This window comes from Engraulis encrasicolus, chromosome 2 (genome assembly GCF_034702125.1).
Source record: "Engraulis encrasicolus isolate BLACKSEA-1 chromosome 2, IST_EnEncr_1.0, whole genome shotgun sequence".
NCBI lineage: Eukaryota > Metazoa > Chordata > Actinopteri > Clupeiformes > Engraulidae > Engraulis > Engraulis encrasicolus.
Window position 1 is genome coordinate 5,533,482 of NC_085858.1, and position 21,979 is coordinate 5,555,460.

Here is a 21,979-nt window from a genome sequence, read left to right on the forward strand (position 1 = left end):
AGTGGCCCCTCAAATGAAAAAGGCTCTGGGTTACACAGCTCTGCAGGCAAAGATGAGATTCCTGAAACACTCACATCCATAGGTTGTACATCCACAAAAAGGTCCATGTACTTTGTAGCAGAATGAGAGCTATGTAAGATGAATGGTGCTTAAGAATCTCTGAGTTTTGCATGGTCTGGCACCTTCACAGGTCCCTCGAGATCATGAAAAAAGGAGGCGCACACAAGGCTTGTGTGAAAAAGTATATTGTAGCCGAAATTTTACAACAGAAGTCAGACGTTAACTGGAGCAACAGACGTTTCGGACCTAGTCCATTCTCAATGTCTCCACCAGTAGGTCCTCAGTAGGTTCACAGGTCCTCAATTACAGTAGCCTAATCCCCCTTCTTAGGTCAACCGGCCAACTGGACTTTAATCGTCCTTCTCTAAAGGTTGAGAGCAGAGGCCACAGGGAATCTGGGGTGACTGCTCTTTCCATGGAAACTCTGGAACAGGATGCCACTGTACACACGCTTGGCTGGCTCTGTATGGCTGTTCCCTTCACCTCACCTCAAAACCGAACTTGTATGCCCTGGATTTCAGCACAATGTGACATGCCTTGTTTTGTTATGGTATGTTTTGAAAACATATCAAGACTGGAGGTGCAGTGGTGCACAGACATAGATAGCCCATACACAGACAGCACAGCACACAGACATGATACTCAGACATACAAGGTAGGCCTACACATCATGAGCCATAATGAATTTGGTTTGTGCTATAACACCATCTGTAACAGGGATTCCCACACTTTGCCATGCCAAGGCCTTCATATAGCGTTAAATTCCACACAAGGTCTCCCTGATACTTTTTATATAGTATACAAGTCAATGGAATTGGTGAACCCCCAAGCTCATTTAATTAGGCCTACTGCATGCAATTAGGCCCTAATACCTGTACATGCAAACATTGTAAAGAAGAAATGATGACACAGTCACAGGTGATCCCGCCATCAGCCTACCGTTGTCTTATCATACCCAAACAGTGGACAGCACATGGACATATACTGTAGGCAACCATTAGTGCATGTCTGTGAACAGTGCTCCACTGGGATACATAAAACAATAATAATAATAACAATAATAGTAGTATGCTTGTTCAGAGATGCAATAGAATTGTATAGTGCTCAACTAAAGGGAATATTGTTTATTATTTTGTGTTTGTTTTGGCTTACTTTAGTTATTCAATGTAAAATGATTGTTTATTTTTTGGCTATACTTTTACTTTTCCTGCCAACCTGCTGAGTAATCCATAACACCCCCTCCCAGCCCCCACATTGAAAACCACTGATCTATCATAATGCATTCATTGTGTACTTATGTGTTTGTCAATATGCTGTAAAAGTACTCTGGGCTTGTCTTGTACCAACAAATATGTCCTCCGAAGTATGGTAGCCCATCAGTTCTTTTTCTGTCTTTCTTTTGAGATTTTGTGCAGAGCAGTGGACAATTACTGTACGTAACCTGGACTCTGAGTAATGTTCTTTTCATGTAAAATAAGGTGACTACTTTTTGTGGGCTTTCTTTTGGTTGGGGTTTTTGTTTTGTTTGTCTGTTGTTTGTTGCCTGTATTCAATCCTCTATGTTGATTGCTTTGTATACACTTAAAAAAAATCAATAAAGGAACATTGACCAAAAAAGAAAAGAAAACCACTGGTTCATTACACCACCTAGGCCTGACAAAGTCATGTGACACACATGTTCCGAGTGACTCTCAGCAAGCTCTTGAATGGTTTTACTCCAACCTATTTCCTGAATGAAGGCGGGAGGCCACCAGCTGTCTGGGGTCATGTTGGCTGACAGCAGTCTGACCTGTCACCAGATGATTAGCCTGACTGCTTCCTGTTATTACCTGTCGCTCTGAGGACTTATTCCCATACTAGACACCGTGAGATAGATAGATAGATAGATAGATAGATAGATAGATAGATAGATAGATAGATAGATAGATAGATAGATAGATAGATAGATAGATAGATAGATAGATAGATAGATAGATAGATAGATAGATAGATAGATAGATAGATAGATAGATACCCTGGTACCCATGCCAAAGAAGATGTAGGTCAGAGGGCTTCAGCCTTCTTTTCAGTACTGCAAAGGTGCTCTTTGGTTAACTTGGAACACGTGTTTAGAAGGTATCTAAGGCACTCTTCTTCTTCTTCTTCAAAACATTTTTTATTACACTGAGCTAGTTCATTTTGGTTCATTTCAAATTGCCTATGCCTATGCCAATTTCAATGTGTTCTGCAGCGAACTAGCTCAGTTTAATTAAAAGCTTTTTAATGAAGAAGAATGCCCTGGATACCTTCTAAACCTTGTTGTAACACAGTTACCCATGTTGCTGATGCAATGTCTATCCTCTGTGTTGTGTTGGTGTTGCAGCGGGTGGCACCATGTCAAGAGCTGTGTCATGGCAGGTGGAGGGGATTAACGTCTGCGTGAGCCGTGACCTACACTCCTCATCTTCTCGCTGACACACATTACTGGAGGCCTACTCGCCAGCAACAGTAGAGTGTCAACATCCAAGGACAATGAGTCAATAGGGTTATAAATCAAAGCCTTCTTAGCGATTCAATATCGATCTCTTAGGCAAATGATGCGATTATTTTCGATACTTAAAGGGTAACTTCAGCCAATTTCAACATGCAGTTGTAATGCTCACACTACCCTGGACTTGTCACGTCAGTACCTGAGGTTTTTTTTTCTTCAGCCTTTTCCAAGATCCTGGTCATTGTAATGGGGGCAGGGATTTGTTTACATTTCAAAAAGACATCCAAAAGGTTATGCAACATCAGCAGACAACTATCGCACATCAATACCTTTTGGGAAAATATTTGGAGTAGGCCTATGTGAAGATTTTAAAAAATTTAAACAAAGAAAGTTCAAAGTTCAAAGTACTTTATTTGCCATTTGTACATAAACTAGTAGTCCAAGCACAGAGGAACTCTTGTGCAGGCCCTCTGAGTCAATAAATAGAATTAAATAGAAAAAATGGGAAAAAGACAAAATACATTAAAAAGTGATACAAATGAAAGAGATCAAAAGAATTTTTAAAAAGGTGGATCAAATGTTCTTTTTTGCCATCAGCCTCACTGTTGCTGGGAAGAAACTGTTAAAAACCTTGCTTTTTTGGTAGGAATGCTGTCTGCTCTACTGTGTCTCAGTTTGTTTGTGCAGTTCTTGTGTTTGAGCAGAGAGTTAGCTGGATGGAGTGGGTCTTTAATGATTCTCCCTGCTCTCCTATGGCAGCGCTGTACATATATGGAGTCCATGGAGGGAAGTGCTGTGCCTACAATCCTCTCCGCAGTCTTGATTATTCGTTGCAAAGACTTCCTTTCAGCCTGAGTGATGTTGCCATACCAGACAGTGATGCCTGTTGTGAGGATGCTCTCTACAAGTCCTCTGTAGGCCTGGGTAAGAGGGCGGTAATTCAGTCCAGCCTTCCTAAGCATCCTAATAAAGTATAGCCTTTGCTGGGCTTTTTTCACGATGGATTTGGTGTTCAGACTCCAGCTCAGGTTTGATACTACTTGCATGCCTAAGAATGTATGACTTTCAGCCCTCACCACCTCTGTCCCTTTAATGTGCAGAGGCTTTAGGGGAGGAGTATGTTTTCTAAAGTCCACTATAATTTCCCTCGTCTTGTCTGTGTTGAGGATGAGGTCGTTTGTCTCCCCATAGTCAATGATGTAGTTCACAACAGACCTGTATCCTGACTAGTCCCCTTCTCTGATGAGCCCCAGGATGGTAGTGTCATCAGCATATTTGATGATGATGGTGTTGTCATGGCTTGAGAGAAGGTCATGGGTATACAGTGTGAAGAGTTTAGGACCGAGGCAGCATCCTTGTGTAGATCCCGTACTGACTGTGAGCTCAGAGGACCCCCCCCCCCCCCATTCTCACCACCTGTGGTCTCTCTATAAGGAAGTCCAGAATCCAGTTACAGGTGGGAGTTGGGAGGCCAAGGTCTGTCAGTTTCTCAATCAGCCTGCCTGGGTGGATGGTATTGAAGGCAGAACTGTAGTCCAGTAAAAGCATTCTGACATACGCTCTTCTATTCTCCAGGTGCTCCAGTGTGTGGTGTAAAGCTATTGCTACTGCATCATCCACTGATCGGTTGGGACGGTAGGCAAACTGAAAGGGGTCAGTAGTGTCCTGGACTGTATAATTTATATGGGCTAAGACCAGTTTTTCAAGGCACTTCATGGCAACTGATGTAAGTGCCACAGGCCTGAAGTCATGAAACACCTGCCCCCATTAGAATATCTCATATCTCAGAAAGAGCTGAGCCAAAAAATGCAGCATCCCCGGGTACTGACAAGTCAAGGGTAGCGTGAGCAATACAACAGCATATTGAAATTGGCAGGAGTGCTCCTTTAAGAATGCTCCATGATTCAATTGAATTCGATGCGATTCAAATGAATGGTTCATATTTTTCTTTATCTGATATTATAGGCTTGGTATATGTGTTAAATGGTACAGTAATAAACAAAAGTTGAAATGCCTTCATGCATTTTATTTGAGGAATATCGCTTATTACAGTCAGTATAATTATTACTGCATGAGCAAAAACCCCACACAAAATGAGTGTCAATTGTCTTCGATTAATTGAATCGCTGGCTGTAGGATCGATGTATTGATTCATATTGATTATTATTTACACCTCTATTAGTCAACATGGCTAAAAAGAAATCTTAACACAAGACTAACCTAATCTAAAGACGAGACAGGTTTTTACCACCCTTCATATAACCATTACTCACTTCTTATGATAGAGGAAAAGGTGACCTTTGACCTTACATTGTGTACAATCAGCATAGTTATTATTAGAATGATACAAATGCTACAGTGTTGTATAAAGTACTGAAATCTCATACTCAAGTAAAAGTATGGGTACCCCTACAAAATATGACTCTGGTAAAAGTAAAATGAAATGTTACTTGAGTAAAAGTCCTAAAGTATCTGAAACTTCTTGTACTCAAGTATGCCAAGTACAGTAAATAATAATGTAATCAAGTAATGTAATGAAATGTACAAGTAAAAAGTAAACTGCGTTTTTCTCTTTTCTCTCTCTTTTTTTGTAACGAGTAACTAAACCGAACATTGAAAATGTAGTGGAGTAAAAGTATGCAATTTAGTTTGGAAATGTAGTGAAGTAAAAGTGAAAGTTATCAAAAATATATATACTTGTGAAAAGTACAAAGTATTCCAAAATATACTTAAGTACAGTAGTGAAGTATTTTTACTTATTTACTATACAACACTACTAAGTAAGTACTATACTAGGCCTACCACTACTTCTAATACTACAATAGCACTATAGCAATAGAATTTGTATAGATAGAACATTAACACAGTTGTATGATGATGTGCCACTGTCATTCAATGAGCTTGAGAGAAAAGAAAAGAGAGACGAAAATATTATAGAAAGTAGAAGGTAAGTAAAGTATAATAGAGAAAAGAAAATCATAGAAAATCAGAAGAGTTTTAAACTCACTTATAAACATCACTGGGAGACAGTGTAATCAATGACCTAAGTAGGCCTGGAATGCTACCACCTAGGCCAGGGGTCAGGAACCTATGGCTCTAGAGCCACATGTGGCTCTTTTGGGAATTTTATCTGGCTCTTACTTACTTACAGTTGCCAACCGTCCTTTGAAATACAGAATCGTCCCATATTTATCAATAAAAGTATGTGTTCCGTATTGAGCTGAAACTGGACACGGGACATTAAAATGTGTTAAAATGCAGGAAATTACATCAAAAAAATATAAAAATTTCGGGGGAGGACCCCCAGACCCCCGCCATAATGAAGTTGACAGTTGGCTACCATATACTTTTACCAATTATCAATAAAAGTAATAACTTGACAGTATCCTACGCTCTAAATTTGTTGTGCTTAATTGAAACACATGCTTTTCATTGTATTCCGTGTTTTTAAATGGTATGGCTCTCACGAAAATTTATTTTTTAAAAATTGGCTTTTATGGCTCTCTCCACCAAAAAGGTTCCTGACCCCTGACCTAGGCCTACCACTACCAGGCTACGACTACTACTACTACTGCCATAATGATGGCAATATGTGTATAATGGTTCAAAGGGGGGGAAACTGTGCTGAGTGCTGACATGTTTTCAAGGTGGAAGCGCTGCAGTGACTGCATGGATTCTGATTATCTCTCAGTTACATTCATTGAGTTACTCTCAATGGTTACATTCAATGGTCTGCGGATGTCCAGTTTATTATTACGTCACAGTAGCGTTACCAGGGAGACGTTTGGAATTGCCAATAAATTACATTTTACAACCATTCAAACAATCTGGTTGTAAAGTCGCCTGGACCAGTTTGTCAGCCTACCAACATAGTTGACTTTCTGATTTGCCATCATGTCCAGTACCAAAATCACGGCTTCCACCTCCAGAAGGGTAGGTTTGTTGAGAAATGAGTGTGTAGAAATAAAGACCTGCTATTAATTACTTTTGAAAATAGAACGTAAATGCTGATAAACAACTAGCCTGATTGTGCTCGTTGCTAGTACATTACTTAGCTAGAAAGTAAATTTCAAATAAATAACCCCGGGTAGTTGGAGTGAAGGTCCAATCTTGAAACATCGTCAGAAACACAGAACACGACTGTAATGTGGAAGTGGCTTCAACCAATTAAACAGTAGACAAAGTTGGCTAATAACAAAGATAGTGTAGGCCTAGCTAAATAAATAGCCATGGCTAAAAGGAATTCTATGCAGTAGCGATAATCGTATTAAATGGAATAGTTCTGGTGGTAACTTAGTACTTAATGTGAAGAAGATGTTTGTGAAATACGTCAGTGAGATAATGAATCTTCCTTGACAGGCTCTGAAGACAGTGGATGAAACATATGAAGCGACTGAAACGCAACTTTCAAAATCACTGTCAGTAAGTGAACTGTGTGAAGGCTCACTGCATCTTCTGTTCTGCCATGAAAGCAAAACAAACACACAAAACAATGTAGGATGAGCTCGGGGTACTTATACTACAGCAAATTACTACTGCTGTAGTCTTATGTGCAAGCCTTTTGTGCATATGGTGGCCTACTGTGGTGACATTGAGTTCAAGTTGAATGTGTATGCTGGGCTTTATTCACTATACCAAATTATACTATAAATATTTGTTACAGGACATGCGGCTGTTTGATGATCCGCTCGACCACTCGGTAAGTGCATCCACTGTATAGGGTAAAAGTCATCTCTTCATTTGTGTCTGTCACTTGGCAAAGGCTAATGTTTTGATCTGGTGTGCCCAGGTGGAGAATTTTATGTTTTGCTCTAGGGGTGCTCTTTATTCTGCTATTTCTTTCTTTCTTTCTTTCTTTCTTTCTTTCTTTCTTTCTTTCTTTCTTTCTTTCTTTCTTTCTTTCTAAATCATTTTGGATGATTCCACATTTCTAACTGACACATAATGTAATTCACCAGGTATACAATATACCAGTTGGAAATAAAGCAAGCAAAATAAAACAAAAACAACAGCAACAAACACACACAAAACAAACAAGCAAAAAAATAAAAATAAACCAGTCAGCCAAGTCATTGATTCAAAGGTAATCTAGAGGTCTAGTAGTTGCACCTCTGAGAAGTTGATAGTCATTCCATTGGCAGGTCTGTGAGTCAGCATTGGTTAAGTGCTTTTAGTTACTGCCAGACCAGGAGGTTGCTTGGTGGGACAGATTGCGTCGTAGCACTGATCCTGCTGGAGGATTAGCTGCCCGGGCCGCTCCTTTCCTCCCAACATCATCCAGCAGTCGGTAGGTCGGTCGGTCAGTTAGTCGGTCAGTTAATCGGCCCCCACAGGAGGACTGTGAGCCAGCTGTATGATATACAACAGGGATCATAGGTGCCAGAAAGGGGGATGCTGTGGTGCATTCGCATCCCCGTTTTTGGGCTCCCTTAATGAGGCTTTCTCAACTTTTACTGCACACAAATAAGTGGAGTGCAGCAGCAGTAACATTTTTAAGAAATAAAAATCAAGGTGGGAAAAAATGCACCACCACTCGTTCCGGCGCCCTTGACAGCCTGGGCCGCGGCCCGCCCCCTCAATCAGTGCAGCCCTTTGATAAAACATCATTTAAATAAAAAAAACACTATGGAATCACTCCTTTGTAATTATAGTGTTGGCCGATAGAGACCACCTACACATTTCAAACAATATTGGCAGTCAGTGAGCAACCAACTGCACCTCAAACTCTGTGACTTGAGGCAGTCAGATCCGTGGGCATATGGCCCTCCGATGGAGACAATGACAAAATGTGGCCCTCCTCCTCATTAAAGTTGCCCATCCCTGCTATAGAACGACCTGCCATGACGCAGGACAGAGAGGCAGGGAGGGGGAGAGAGAGAGGGAGGACGGGGGAGTTGTCCAGTGGGACTGAAGAGGAAACCATCTGGGCCTATGTGTGTGTGTGTGTGTGTATGTGTGTCTCTGAGCAGCATACGCACGCGCGCACGCACACGCGCTCACGCACACACACACAGACACACACACACGTCAGAGTCAGGTCACTCGCACACCAAGATTAGTTCTGTCTAGGACAAAGGCTTTGCCTGGGTGACATTTAGGAAAAAGGTCGCCCTAGTTTATGTGTCCATCGTCTGTGTTGTCATGTTGGAGGGGCTGTAGCCTATTTTATGGCACAATACAATACAGTTATTTAAGACATACAACATATTCTATGACTTTATATTGTGATTGCTTGGTAGGTGTGTGTTGTCAATTTTTTGTTTGCCGTAGCCTCCATTTCCCCAGGTATTTTGTGCAACAGTGTGAAACTCTGGGGCCCCTAAAATGATTCTTATCAAGAGTCATCTAGCACCCCTTAATTGCTGGTGGCAAAAGTCTTCGGATGTGACTAAAATGACAGCTTGATGTAAAAGCTACGACAGAAGTGGCCCACCAAAAACAGCACTTAGGCGATACTTCATATACTGTGTAATTTTTTTGAGATGTGTGAAAATGAAAATAACAGGTATTCAACACAGTAGTGTAAGTGCAACTAATGATTTACAAACAACCAACCACACACACACACACACACACACACACACACACACACACACACACACACACACACACACACACACACACACACACACACGTGCACATGCCCTTTATTTACTAGGCCAACACGGGATGTTTACATGGGCCGCCCTGACTGACTGATCCAATTTAGAGATCACTTCATCAAGAATTAGACTACCTAGGCGGTGTTGTCAAACCCGTGTGTGTGTGTGTGTGAGTGTGTGTGTGTGTGTGTGGCGGGGTGGGGATCAGCTTAGTGGCGTACTAATAAGCTGGGTATAAAAGCCTTGAGAGCTGGTTGAGTTCTCAGACCTTACGCAGCAGAGCAACTGGAGATTGCAGAGCAGTTGGGGTTGAGAACAGAGAGATACTGTAGGAGGCACTGCCCTGGGATATACCTAGCTTTCTTATTCATCAGCTCAGACCCACACACCTGTAAACATGGTTCTCGAGGACAACGAGTACGACAATGTGTTCGACATTGAGACAAGTGTAAGTATGATAACTGTGCTATGAATGGCTTGGGACGTTTTTTGTTTTGTTTCTGTTTCGCAGTGCTTGGCAAAGCCTTTTTGCATAGACATGGAACCTTTTGGAGTTTTTCTTTTGAATTTTTATGTGAAATAAGGAAGGAACAAAAAAACGTCTTTTTCTTGGAATAACAAAATATTTTTTGTACTGTTAGGTGACTGACAGATGTTATCCGTAACTTGTCAGAGGCTAGTTGAAGTTGATAGAAGTTGTCGCAGTTCATCTCCACCCCTGGTGCAAATCCACTGTATGCTGTCACTGGTTGTTTTAGTGAATACAGTACAGTACAGTACAGTACAGTACAGTACAGTACAGTACAGTACAGTACAGTGGCATGTGATGGCAGAGAGTTTGGATGTAGTCATGTTAGTGTGTGTGTGTGTGTGTGTGTGTGAGTGTGTGGGGTAGTGATCTGATGGATGCTTGTGTTTCTGCAGGAGGAGGATGTGGAGACCCAGTTTGGGAAGGTGCACTGCACCCTGAGGGGCACACCCAAATCCAACCGGCCCGTCATCCTCACCTACCACGACATCGGCCTCAACCGTAAGTCACTACTTATACTGTACTATACTGCCACAACTGCTGCTGACTGGCTTTTGTAGATTGTAATGCACAACTAAATCACAGTAAATTTTGTTATATTAAGTCCTTACCTACCAGTGTCACGAGTAAGTCACTCTCCCACTACTGCTTCTCGAGGAGTACCATCACATCTACAATATGTGATTAGAGTTTTATGACAGTTTTTGAGTTCTGACTATCTTAGACCACAGATACCCGGCAGGATTTTTAACACAGAGTTAAATGGAAAAAGAAATGTATGCTTTCTTGACCTTGGTTGTTTGGTTTACATATTTTAAAAAGCTGTTGAGAGTTCTGTATTGTTTGTACCTACTTGGTTCCTGTTAATGATTGTGCACAACCAATTATGTTAAATTTTGAATTTTGAAACTCAAATTCAATCCCATTGGTCTAATCATGTTTAAACATTCTTAAAAACTTTTGAAAAAATTATCTTTGTGCAGTTCGCTTTTTAACATGTCCTGCTCAAAGTGCTGTAAGACACACTAAATTATTTATTCACTCTTGTGATCTTTTTTTTTCTGTGTCTTTTAGACAAGACGTGCTTCAACGCCATGATCAACCATGAGGACATGAATGAGATCAGCAGGCACTTTGCCGTGCTGCATGTGGACGCTCCTGGACAGCACGAGGGGGCCAGCACCCTACCCACCGGGTGAGCATCCCTCCCTCCACCCCTCTCCTGCATACTCTACTTAGACAAGACCTAGACAAAGACTAGATGGGTTTATACTTTAATACAGCATTTGTTTAAAACGACTCCTGTTGAAGTTGGCTGTTCCATGAAATTTGGATAGCAAAATCGCAAGAGGAAATTAAGTTGTCAAGCGAGGAAGCGTTTAGGAGAATAGACCAGATCTCGCAGCCTATTCTTAGCTCTGCCAGAAGGTTATGTTTCTGTCAGTATTTATTACTTAATTTATTAGTTAGCAAAATAACTCGCCAACGCTTGAACACACCATTCCTAAATGTTGCCAGCATGTTGTGCACAGGGGCTCAAGCTGATCATTTCATATCATGGCTAATCTGAGCTGACTTGGCCAGGAAGTCTGCACTCCTGTTGAAGTGTGCGTGCTCTTGTTTAATGTGTTCACTGTGTTGGTTCTACGTATGCAACCCAGTAACCTAGCTAGGTGTCTGTGGCCCATACTGGGATGTAGGTCACAGGGCTAACAGCAGTAGCTAGGACAGAGGCAGCAGGTCAGTGGGCTGGTGTCCTTGATTACCCATGAACAGCTTCTGAGGAGCAGATCCCTGTCTACAGAGGAGGGAGGGAGCATGGCCATGTGTATGTGGGGAAGGGAGGAGAGGGGGAGAGGGCAGCATCTGTTGTTGTAATCCAGCTTTGCTGGGTCTAGAGGGGTGAGCCGCTTTGAGCAGCAACACCTGGGAGGTTGAGACCTTAGACACGACACACTATTGAAAGAGGGAAGCATTAGGCTGGCACTTAGACATGACACACTAGAAGGAGGGATGTATTAGACTGGCACACTATGGACTTAGCAGGCTACTGGCATGAGACGTGCTGGCACTGGGTCATCCGGTCGAGAAGCTTCCATGCCAGGTGCCAGCGATGATATGTGCCGGTAACGTCTGTCTGCCTTTCTAAGTACAAGCACTATGCTGCGACATCTTGGGAATTAAACCCTGACATATAACAACTCTAACAAATTCCTTATTCATTTCATGTTTTAAGTTCATGTTCAGTTTTTCCCAGCAGACCCTTTGTTCCAATTGAAGTGATGTTTTATTCTCTCTCTCACTTTTTGCCAAAGATGTTTCACAGGATCATGTTAAGTAGAGACTGCATGGCACTTGCGGTCTTAGTTTTGTGGAGTCTAAGATTATATTCAGTTAGGTGCACAAACTTTATTGTGTAGAAGTGCTTGCACTGAACAACAAATTATGTCATGGTATTATGAAGCTGTGCTTAGACTTCATCAGGACCCGTGTCAGCTGGCATCCCTCAGGAAATGAATGTGTTTTTCTTTGTGTTGACTGTAGGTACACATATCCCTCCATGGACCAGCTGTCTGAGACCCTCCCCCTTATTCTCAAGCACTACGGGTAAGGAACAGAAAAGCAAACTAACAATATGTCAATTTCATTCATTCATTCGTTCGTTTGTTTGTTTGTTCATTTATTGTTAGTTATAAATGACTGTCTCTGTTTGCAGCATCAGGAGTGCTATTGGACTGGCCATTGGAGCAGGTGCCTACATCATGGCCAAGTTTGCTGTGAGTATTTACTGATTTGTAACATTTATTTATATATTTTTGAAAATCTAATTTCATTTTTGATCTTTGAAGGTTCTGGCTACAGCGCTGCCATAGAGCAGGATTAAACGTGTTGCCACACAGCACACTGTGACAATACCTGCTGCATAATCCGTTTTATTAAGCCTGTGGAATGTTCTTAATTTGGCAACGCAGCGGGATGCTGAATGCAGTCGACAGATTTACTAATGAGAAAAGAAAAGAGTGAAAAGTATTTTGTCTTTTGCCTTTGTTTGTCCACTACAGGCTACTGTATAATCAATCTTTACAGAAACTGTAGAACGATAAAATGAAGTTACAAATTTAGTTATGTCTGTTAAGATTTTAATATATTTCTTGTGGTCATCTTAGTCTAAAAAGACTGGGATTTATTCATTTACAACATTAAATTACAACTTACCTAAATACATCTAGGATAGATAAAAGTATATAAGGGTATCTGTATTTGCGTCCAGGCAAGCAAGATAAAACATGAACATAATGACTACTAATGACAGTAACTGCTTGTCCTAACTGATTTATATGCTATTGTTATTTCCCTACAGCTGAACCACCCAGACCTGGTGGAGGGCCTGGTCCTGATCAACATCAGTGCCCATTCCGACAGCTGGGTAGACTGGGCTGCTCACAAGGTGTGTGGAGGCAGCATCTTATGGCCTACTGGCTACTTTATGAGTCAGACCAGACATTTCGTTTTCCCCAATTAATAGCGTAATTAGCTTTTTTTTTCCCCTGATTTCACAACCTGTAAATACATGTATAAATCCACCGCTGTCGCCCTAGTCACCAGACGGCTGGCGGCTTTATGAAGGGGTGACGGGGTGGAGTTGGCCGTATTTATGTTTAGTGCTTAGCGGACTCTAAGAGCAGTGACCTTTAGCGGTTGGCTTTGTGGCTAAGCTCATAAGGCCCTGCTGATTTTCATTCTCGGAGGATTATGGCAGGGGGTCGAGGAGTCTCACAGCCGCCTCACTCCAACAGCTCTTTAGAAATGAAGGCCAGACCTTTTGATCAAGACGTGCAGGACGTGGAGTCTGTTTGGTTTATTGGCTGAACTTTGAAACTTTTCTGCCTACTAGGTGAGCGGCCTGACACACACCCTTCCCGACACGATCATCACACACATTTTCAGCAAGGTGAGCATGACCTGCATACATTATTATGCTTTTTTTTGCCATGAGTGTAGTTAATTATTATGCGTAGCATTTGTCTTATTTGGCACACAGTGCATTACAATGTGTTAAATTACATGTTTTCATATTTGCATTTGTTAATGGTGTTTTTTGCCTTTTGAATTGTGCATACAGTGTATGACTTGCTCCTTTAACGTGTGTTCATTATAACTGTATTGAATTACAGGAAGAGATCCAGACCAATCATGACCTTATTGCCACCTATCGCCACCACATCCAGAATGGAGTCAACCAGCACAACCTGCAGCAGTTTGTCAAGTCCTACAACAGGTATTAGACTCGTATTAGAGACGTTGTTTTCATGAAACCAGCTTGTGGTGCAAAAAATAAACTTCAATACATTTCAATAGTACATGAAACTTTACAATGCCTCTCAATGGAGTTAGTCTTCAGTTGAACTGATGTGTTGTAATCATTGTAGTAATCTGGTTTGTGAGCATCAGTTGTAATTGTTATGGGGGTTTTTTTTTTCAGCCGGAGAGCTTTGGATGTTGAGAGGCCCGTCCAGGGAAGCAGCATCAATGTCAGGACTCTGAAGTAAGTAGAGAAAGAACCAAATCTGTTACAAACAAGGCTCTCCCAAGCCCTCTCCCAACTTTACAATGATCTGAAAATGCACTTTTTCACAAAGGAAAGAGGTTTGATATTATGATGTGTTCTTCATCAGGTGCTCCTCTCTTCTGGTGGTTGGAGACAGTTCTCCTGCTGTGGAGGCAGTGGTGAGTCACTCACAAACAACGCAAATGTTACCCTAAAATAACTTTTCGAAGATAGATATCGAACAAATCAACTTGCCTTTAAAGTTTGTTCTAAATGACAAATCTGGGTGCAAACTTATAGTACATTACTCAAGGTTGAGGGAAAATCACTCAACGGGTCGAGTTAAAACCTAATTATGTCGTTTAGAGCCAATGAAGACATGAAACAGGTTTGATGCTCAGATGAAGTGCCGTAATTAATTGATATCATCCTTCACTCCAGGTGGACTGCAACTCCAAACTGAACCCAACCAAGACTACCCTGCTCAAGGTCAGTGTGTTGTGCTTTTTATTGGATTAAGGAATGATGGCCTGATCTCTATAACATGACTGCCACTGTGTTAACAGCTGTGGTTATTTGGGGCGTTCTGTCAAGTAGTAGTCAAGTGAAGTCATTTTATTTATATAGTGCATTCATGCACCACAACAGTTGATTTCAAAGTGCTTTAAAACAAAACAATTAAAAAAAAATGTATTGTTATTTTACTTGCAGATGGCAGACTGTGGCGGCCTTCCTATGATTGATCAGGTGAGTTTTTCTCCTCTGCCTCTCACTTACTCTCTCACTCACTTAGTCGCTCACATACTCTCTCTCACAGGACATGCTCCGTCATTCACACTCCTCACACAAAACTATCACACTAAATGGACAACACTCATGAACTTATTTGCTCACTCAAAAAGACATACACACACACAGTTTCTTATTAATGCATACGCTCACTCAGTCACACGGACACAGAAGCAGTCAGCAGATGTACATACTCATTCTCTCTCTTGATGTTGTTCACAGCCTGCAAAACTCATTGAGGCTTTCAAGTACTTCATCCAGGGCCTTGGCTACAGTAAGTCAACACTATCTGTCCTTGTTTGTATCTAATGCATCTTAGAAGTGTGTTGCACAATACACTTACATGGTACAAAGACTAAAGGCAGTGACTAGACATTTGGTCTGATATGCGTTTAGGCTGCATATTGACTTTATAACACATTTGTATACCTTGTGACTAAATGCCATGTTTCCTCCTATTAGGAAAGTACATGAAGGCATCATTGCTCTTATACCTACAACATGCTAGACTACTGTAGGCACTATTTCTAAAGCCATCAAAGCATTTGTTCTCAGTTTCAACATTTGCCTAGTTACTGCACTTTGTCATTGCACCATCACCTATTTCATATGTCCTTTAACGATGATGATGATGGTGATGATGATGATGTGTTAGTGCTTGCAGTTCTCCTGCAGTGTCCTCAGCCAGCATCACTGTTCTAGCCGCACTTTCTTTCTCTCCGTCTCCCTATCTTGTGCCCTTCACTTCAGTGCTGATAATAAACCCTCCTCCTCTTCTCTCTTCTCTCCCCTCCTCCTCTCTCCTCCTAGTGGCCTCCGCCAGCATGACGCGTCTGGTCCGCTCCCGCACCTCCTCCGGCACCAGCATCTCCTCCATGGACGGCAACCGCAGCCGCTCCCACAGCAACCGCAGCCAGACCAACGTGGAGCAGCGCGGACGCTCCCACACCGACGTCTCCATGGAGAGCGCCTCCAGCCCCACAGACACCGTCATGCCAGCACCCAACAGGACGGAGGTGTCCTGCTAAGTCGCCCGTCCGAATTCGGATACGTCTTGTTGCCAGTGAAGCTGCTACTTTACTAGTGTCTCTTCGAAATAATAATAATAAAAAAACACTCTGTTTCTATGACGCAAAAACGTAACCCATATGCTCTATTTCTAGATCATGTTAAACACACTGTAAGTCTGTATAGTGCTGGGGACATGTGCTTTACCTGCTGATGGGGTGACATGCTGAGAAAGCTTTAGAGGGGGTTGACTAGCTCAATACTCTTGAGCTTGGAAGACTTGACTCGTTCATATTAACATTGTACTCACAGTTTTAAGACGTAACGACAGAGCCAAGAGGAGATTGCTGCTTGATATCCATCATTTACTTACCCACGTGTATTGTACCGTAGGTTGGTGGTGGATAGAGAACATTATACCTCATGTCATGTAGGTATCTACTGAGTGTAGACAAAGAAATTGCCGTCAGGTGCATTTACAGATACTGTGTTAAAGTTAACTGAAAATAATGTCCCTGTTCTTGTTTGTTGTTTTAACGCTGTAAAGTTTTGTATGGTATCGTAGGAGATGGAGAGTTTTGTGCGGGTGATGGGATGGTGGGGTGGTGAGGTAATTATGTGTACCCTTGAGTTATATGGGATTTTTTATATATAATATTAATCTTTAACAATTGCATTTTAATTTGAAATTATAGTATTTACATTCACATCTCTGAAGAGATGTTTATTTACTGATATCATATCCACATCTATTATGTGTGTCTATCATAACCTATGAACATTTTAACTCCTTTAGAAATCAAGATTTTACATGCGTAAATATATATGTAATAAAATACAATCCAATATATTTGCTGTACAATGCTTTTGTTCATTTATTAATATCTTTTGATAATATCTTATCTTATGACATGACCATCAGATCTGATAATATTCAGGCATGCATCAAATAAAATCCACAACATCAAATCACAATACAAAACATACAACACTATTATTGTTGGTGTAAGAACACTTTTGCAAGGTCTTGTCTTGTTTGTACCTTTCCAGCTAACCTGAATAAAAAAAAAGATTTAACAGTTCTTCAACCAGTACCAAAATGACTATATACACTTAAAAAGTAAAACAAATATGCTACAGTATGAGGCTGTTCACGATCATCATTCCAAAAAAGTGAAGGTCTTGTCGACTCAAATAGAATCCAGTATATAGCCCTCAAACATCCCAGTCTGTACATTATGACATACAGTTTGTCCAATATGGTTTAGAGATTTCAGTCTTCTGTCTCATAGTGTGGTCATCCCATCCTTCTAAACTTCTAGGTTTATAGAAAAACCTGTTGAGTTTTTGGTTTATGATGGGGTTTATGGAGAAAAGGCTGCAATAGTCGGACAGGAAAGAATCCACACATGGGTTGGACGAGTCAGTTTCCAGGGACCTTCTCGATGGAGGTGCGTAGGTCTAGGTCGCTTCAACAGGTGCTTCAACAAACTTTTAGGATTCACACATTTCTTTGATGGTAGTGTCAATGATTCACCATAAGAAACGGAAGGATATTGATGGATATTTATGCCAAATTCAAAAATCTGCAACAATTTATGGAGAGAAAAAAAAATAGGGTTCAGTCCACCTCCAAAAACAGTTAAGAGCGCACAGCTCGCACGATACAAAGTCTGAAGTTGTATGACACTTGTCACTTGAAACAAAACACCCATTCTGTCTGTCATGATCTTCCTCAGTTCACGATCTCATTATGGTCATAGAACTGGTTGAGGTCAGAGAAGATGTCATTGGGGTTCCTGCAGCTGAGGTTGCAGAAGCAGGCGTTGATCCACATCATCTTCCAGGACAATACCGCCCCGTTGGGACACTGGAACTCCACCTCGATGGTCTTGGACTTGTACGGGATGCAGCAGCGGTCATCAGTAGAGTAGCATACTCCACAGTACTTGGGCCAGTATGGCTTGGTGCTCCTACAGCCTGAGAACATGAGGAACTGGTGCTGGGGCTCTCTGTAGATGTGCAGGCACTTTTTTCCTTCCTGTCAATGAGAAAAAATATATATATTGCTACTATGCTACACTGAACAATTTAACAATCATACAGTAACAATGATATGAAATGACAAAAACTATACATTTGTATTTGACAAAGTTGCTCTTGACCAGTCTTTGCCTTTCTGCCTTTCTCTGAGTACATTTCATAGCCTACACAACAATCGATCCTCTACTTGCCTTTAATCCTCTACCGTACTTGGCAGGTGATTTCTGTCCTTACAATCACCTGATCAAAATCTGTTGAATCTGTTGAATCAATGAGCCTGTTTTGTCACACACTTGAATGGGACACATGCAACCAATAGAACCATGCATGTAAACAACATTAAACTGTTTACTCCAATAACCTGTTTATTCAAATAACCTGATTATTGTGGTAATGTAAGCGGGCTCAATGAAATATCTGACAGGCTGTTTAATGCACTGAGTGAGTCACACAGTACATCTTGCATATCAAACTGCAGGGCTGAGGGCTACATCTCTTGATGTATATTTCAGGTTTGCTGATATTGTGTACCGTACCTTGATGTGTTTGGTGATGTCCACCTCGCAGGGCCGGATTGTGCACAAGCGGCTCTCCTTCACCATCTCGCACCTGGCGTTGTCGTTGGAGATGCGCAGGGAGAGGCCTCGGCCGCAGGTCTTGGAGCATGGACTCCACGGGGTGCTCTGGCTGATGCAGTTCTTCTTCTGCTCCTGCTCCTGCTGCTGGTCATTCTCTTGCTGCGGTTGCTGTTGATCCCGCTGCTTAGCGTTCTCTTGCTGCCACTCTGGTTGCTGTTGCTGATCTTGATCCTGCTGGCTTTCATTTCCCTGTTGTGGTTGTTGCTGTTCTTGTTGTTGCGGCTCCTTCTGCTGCTGCTGCTGCTGCTGCTCCTGTTTCTTCAGCGGTGGCTTCTGCTGCAGTTTCGGCTGCTTCTGTTGCTGAGTGGTGCGGGATCGCACTGGACAAACGGGAATAGAGATGATATGCTGAGATTGAAACATGCAATAGCAGCCAACAGCATGGCATCCACCTGTTCTCTACTAGAAGTGAATTAATATTTAATTACACTCTATACAATAATATAGTGAGAAGTACCATGGTTAATAATGACTCTTGATAGGCACCCACCCTTGCCCTGTCTTCCACTTACTCTCAGCAGTGGTGTCAGAGTCCGCTGAGGGGAGGACGTGTCGTGCTGACGTCCTCCGGGGTTTGTGGGCGTCGTCGCAGACCCAGGTCTCGCAGCATTGACCTCGGACGGTGACGCGGCGCGGCGAGCGGCACCAGACGCGGGGAGGAGGCAGGCTGGCGCACAGAGACACACAGCCGATGGCTCCGTTCACACACATGCAGGAGTACTTGCAGCTGGGCTGGAAGCTTTGGCCGTTGTAGTAGATGACACCGTCATACTCGCAGCCTGTGCCGATCATGTCTGGAAAACACACCACACACGTGCAGCTCACTCTTGGCTGGTGCACTCACACATATGCAAGTGGAATATACTCTACATACCTACACACATCTGTACACACAAAAATACACATTGCTTACTTTAACTTTCTGGTGCACTCATAGACTTGCCAGTAGCCTGTTTACAAATATGCCTTGAATCAGGATGACACTGTTCTGTTTATGTACGTACATGCAACATGAAGCTTGTCTTGCTTGTTTGCTCACAGAACAGACACCATGACTAATATCTCTACAGTGGGCTATTGTCATGCCTTTGGGCCCCTAAGCAAGTTGTTTACAAATAGATCTTTCTGTGTCATTCAATCATTCTGCAATATGGAAAACTACAATGGAGGTTAAGACATCCTTTCTCCATAAGTCCAAAATACTACACACACACACCATCGTCGTCGTCGTCGTCGTCGTCATCATCATCATCATCATCATCACTGCCTAACCACAACCTCTCTTTTACCACCCTTACCCCTGCACTTAAGGGACAGACATGTCATCACCCAGCTGCATTATAGCACACCCCATCACCATACAGACCAGTGCTACATAATACAATGCTACATTTCATACTCTAATCATTATCCCTATGTGTCTCTTGCTTCCTATGACAACACAAGGCTAGCCCTTTTTGACCCTGGCATTATTGATAACATAAGGGCACTTACATGCACACACTCCTTTTTCGTACCTAGGCTTGTCTGCGCTGTAGTCACAGTACAGCCCCTTGTGGTAGTCGCAGGAGTCCCTCTCGTTGCAGGTCTGGCCCACCTGCTTGGCGCAGGCCTTGCAGCACTCGCAGCCGTCCGTCATCAGGCTGACCCCCAGGGGACAGCTGGGGGGCGTCTTGGGGCACTTGCAAGGCCATTTGCAGTACAGCGTTCGGTTGTACGGCTCCACGGTGTCAACCACCTCGTTGGTGCTGAGGTTTTGTGATATGGTCTGGAAGAGGCCAGTTGATACAAACATAAAGTCAGAGCCAGAGTCAGAGTTCACAGACAAGCTATCAAATTTTAGATTGGCATTTGTCAATGGTGCTTGTCTTAAAAGAGGTTTTGTTTGTTTATCAGCAAGTTGCTATTTTGTAAATGGCCCACAGACATTTGGCAAAAAAAATATGGTTGTGTTCATGGTTGCTAACAACAGCTCCTACAACAAAATAAGGGCTTCTTTTAAACCTATCATCATACTCATCATCTCTGTATGGTCTGGATTTGGGATGATTACAGAGCACAGAGTAACCACTGGGTGGCGTCCTGTTAACTTTGATGAAGTAGTCTATGTCGCAGTGATTCGGAACTTTCATTTGGGCTTTCTGTTTCTGTGGGATGCTGTCAGTGACATCATCATGTCATATTTAATTTTAAAAAATCTACCGGATTGATGAAAAAAAAAAACACAATAGAATATGACAAGGCAAAGGCTTGTTCTATTTAGTTGATTAATCCAGGTAAATTGGTAGGTAAACAAGAAAAAAAGAATGAACAGACTACCAGATATAAGAATAGGCTACTATCAATTTATCATAGTCAGCATCCCGTCTTCGGTTGGTAGCCTACTTTAATGCAAACAGACAATGTAACAGAAATATGGTAATTTAACACTGTACATTATGACCTTCACGTGTTGGAATTTAAAAGACATTAAATAATAGGCCTACATTATCCAAGTTAACCAACTGTCAAAAATAAACAAAACTACCAAAGCAACTCCCGGTATTAGTAGCGCATTATCAATGATGTCACATTGGCCCACCTCAACTAAAGTAAATTCTAACAGTCGAAATGCTTTAAAATGATCGCCACAAATACGCACAAATAACTTTACCTGATAGATGCTGGCTACCGTTAAAATCCAAGGCAGAAGCCACCTCATCACGGGTTTCCAGTGAGAAATTCATTGAATCCAGAATCACATTCACCTCAGGAGCTGCCTGGAAGTCTTCGTGCCGCTGGACTCGCACGCGCGCACACGCTTACTGAAACACATCGTTGGTGAGCTCTCCAGTCTCCACTAAACCCGGGTCGGAGTTGGTGTCAAGTTAAACAGCCCCGTTCTTCATGCGCAGAGAGAGAGAGAGAGAGAGAGAGAGAGAGAGAGAGAGAGAGAGAGAGAGAGAGAGAGAGAGAGAGACACTTCAGGGGGAGTTTTATCGCTGGTTTATTATCTGCTTTGTTGGTTTATTACTTGCTTTTTCTGCGTCTTTTTGTTATCATCTTTAAAAGGAAAATAACGTCGAGGATATATTCGAGGAGCATCCAGAAGAAATAGGGGAATATACAGTATGTGAATCCATAGGCTGACGGATATGTAGGCCTATGTTGACTTAAAAACTTAAAACCCAACAAACAGATTTTAGACCTTTCTGCATGTGTTTAGGGATACAAGATGATCTTTAGTGAAGACTGAAATCCTCTCTCATAGACATGTTACCACAATCATTTGACACGTGCAATGCCTAATAA

The 21,979-nt window shown here is 42.1% G+C and overlaps 2 protein-coding genes across 2 annotated transcripts; one reads left to right on the forward strand and one right to left on the reverse strand.

Moving 5' to 3' along the window:
* The first annotated feature begins 6,337 nt into the window (after positions 1–6,337).
* Positions 6,338–16,137, forward strand: ndrg1b (N-myc downstream regulated 1b). The gene is made up of 16 exons (XM_063220316.1): positions 6,338–6,463; positions 6,890–6,952; positions 7,194–7,229; positions 10,057–10,162; positions 10,736–10,856; positions 12,206–12,268; positions 12,378–12,438; positions 13,023–13,109; positions 13,557–13,613; positions 13,837–13,940; positions 14,145–14,207; positions 14,338–14,389; positions 14,652–14,699; positions 14,922–14,957; positions 15,222–15,273; positions 15,810–16,137. Exons 1-16 carry the CDS (start codon positions 6,425–6,427, stop codon positions 16,025–16,027), a joined length of 1,206 nt encoding a protein of 401 aa, XP_063076386.1. The 5' UTR covers positions 6,338–6,424; the 3' UTR covers positions 16,028–16,137.
* Positions 16,138–16,244: 107 nt separating this feature from the next.
* ccn4b (cellular communication network factor 4b) lies at positions 16,245–21,513 on the reverse strand. Its single transcript, XM_063220308.1, has 5 exons — positions 21,342–21,513; positions 20,183–20,456; positions 19,201–19,482; positions 18,587–19,008; positions 16,245–18,048 (listed from the first exon to the last, which is right to left on the reverse strand). The coding sequence occupies exons 1-5, from the start codon at positions 21,387–21,389 to the stop codon at positions 17,743–17,745; spliced, it is 1,332 nt and encodes a 443-aa protein (XP_063076378.1). The 5' UTR covers positions 21,390–21,513; the 3' UTR covers positions 16,245–17,742.
* Between the last annotated feature and the right edge of the window lie 466 nt (positions 21,514–21,979).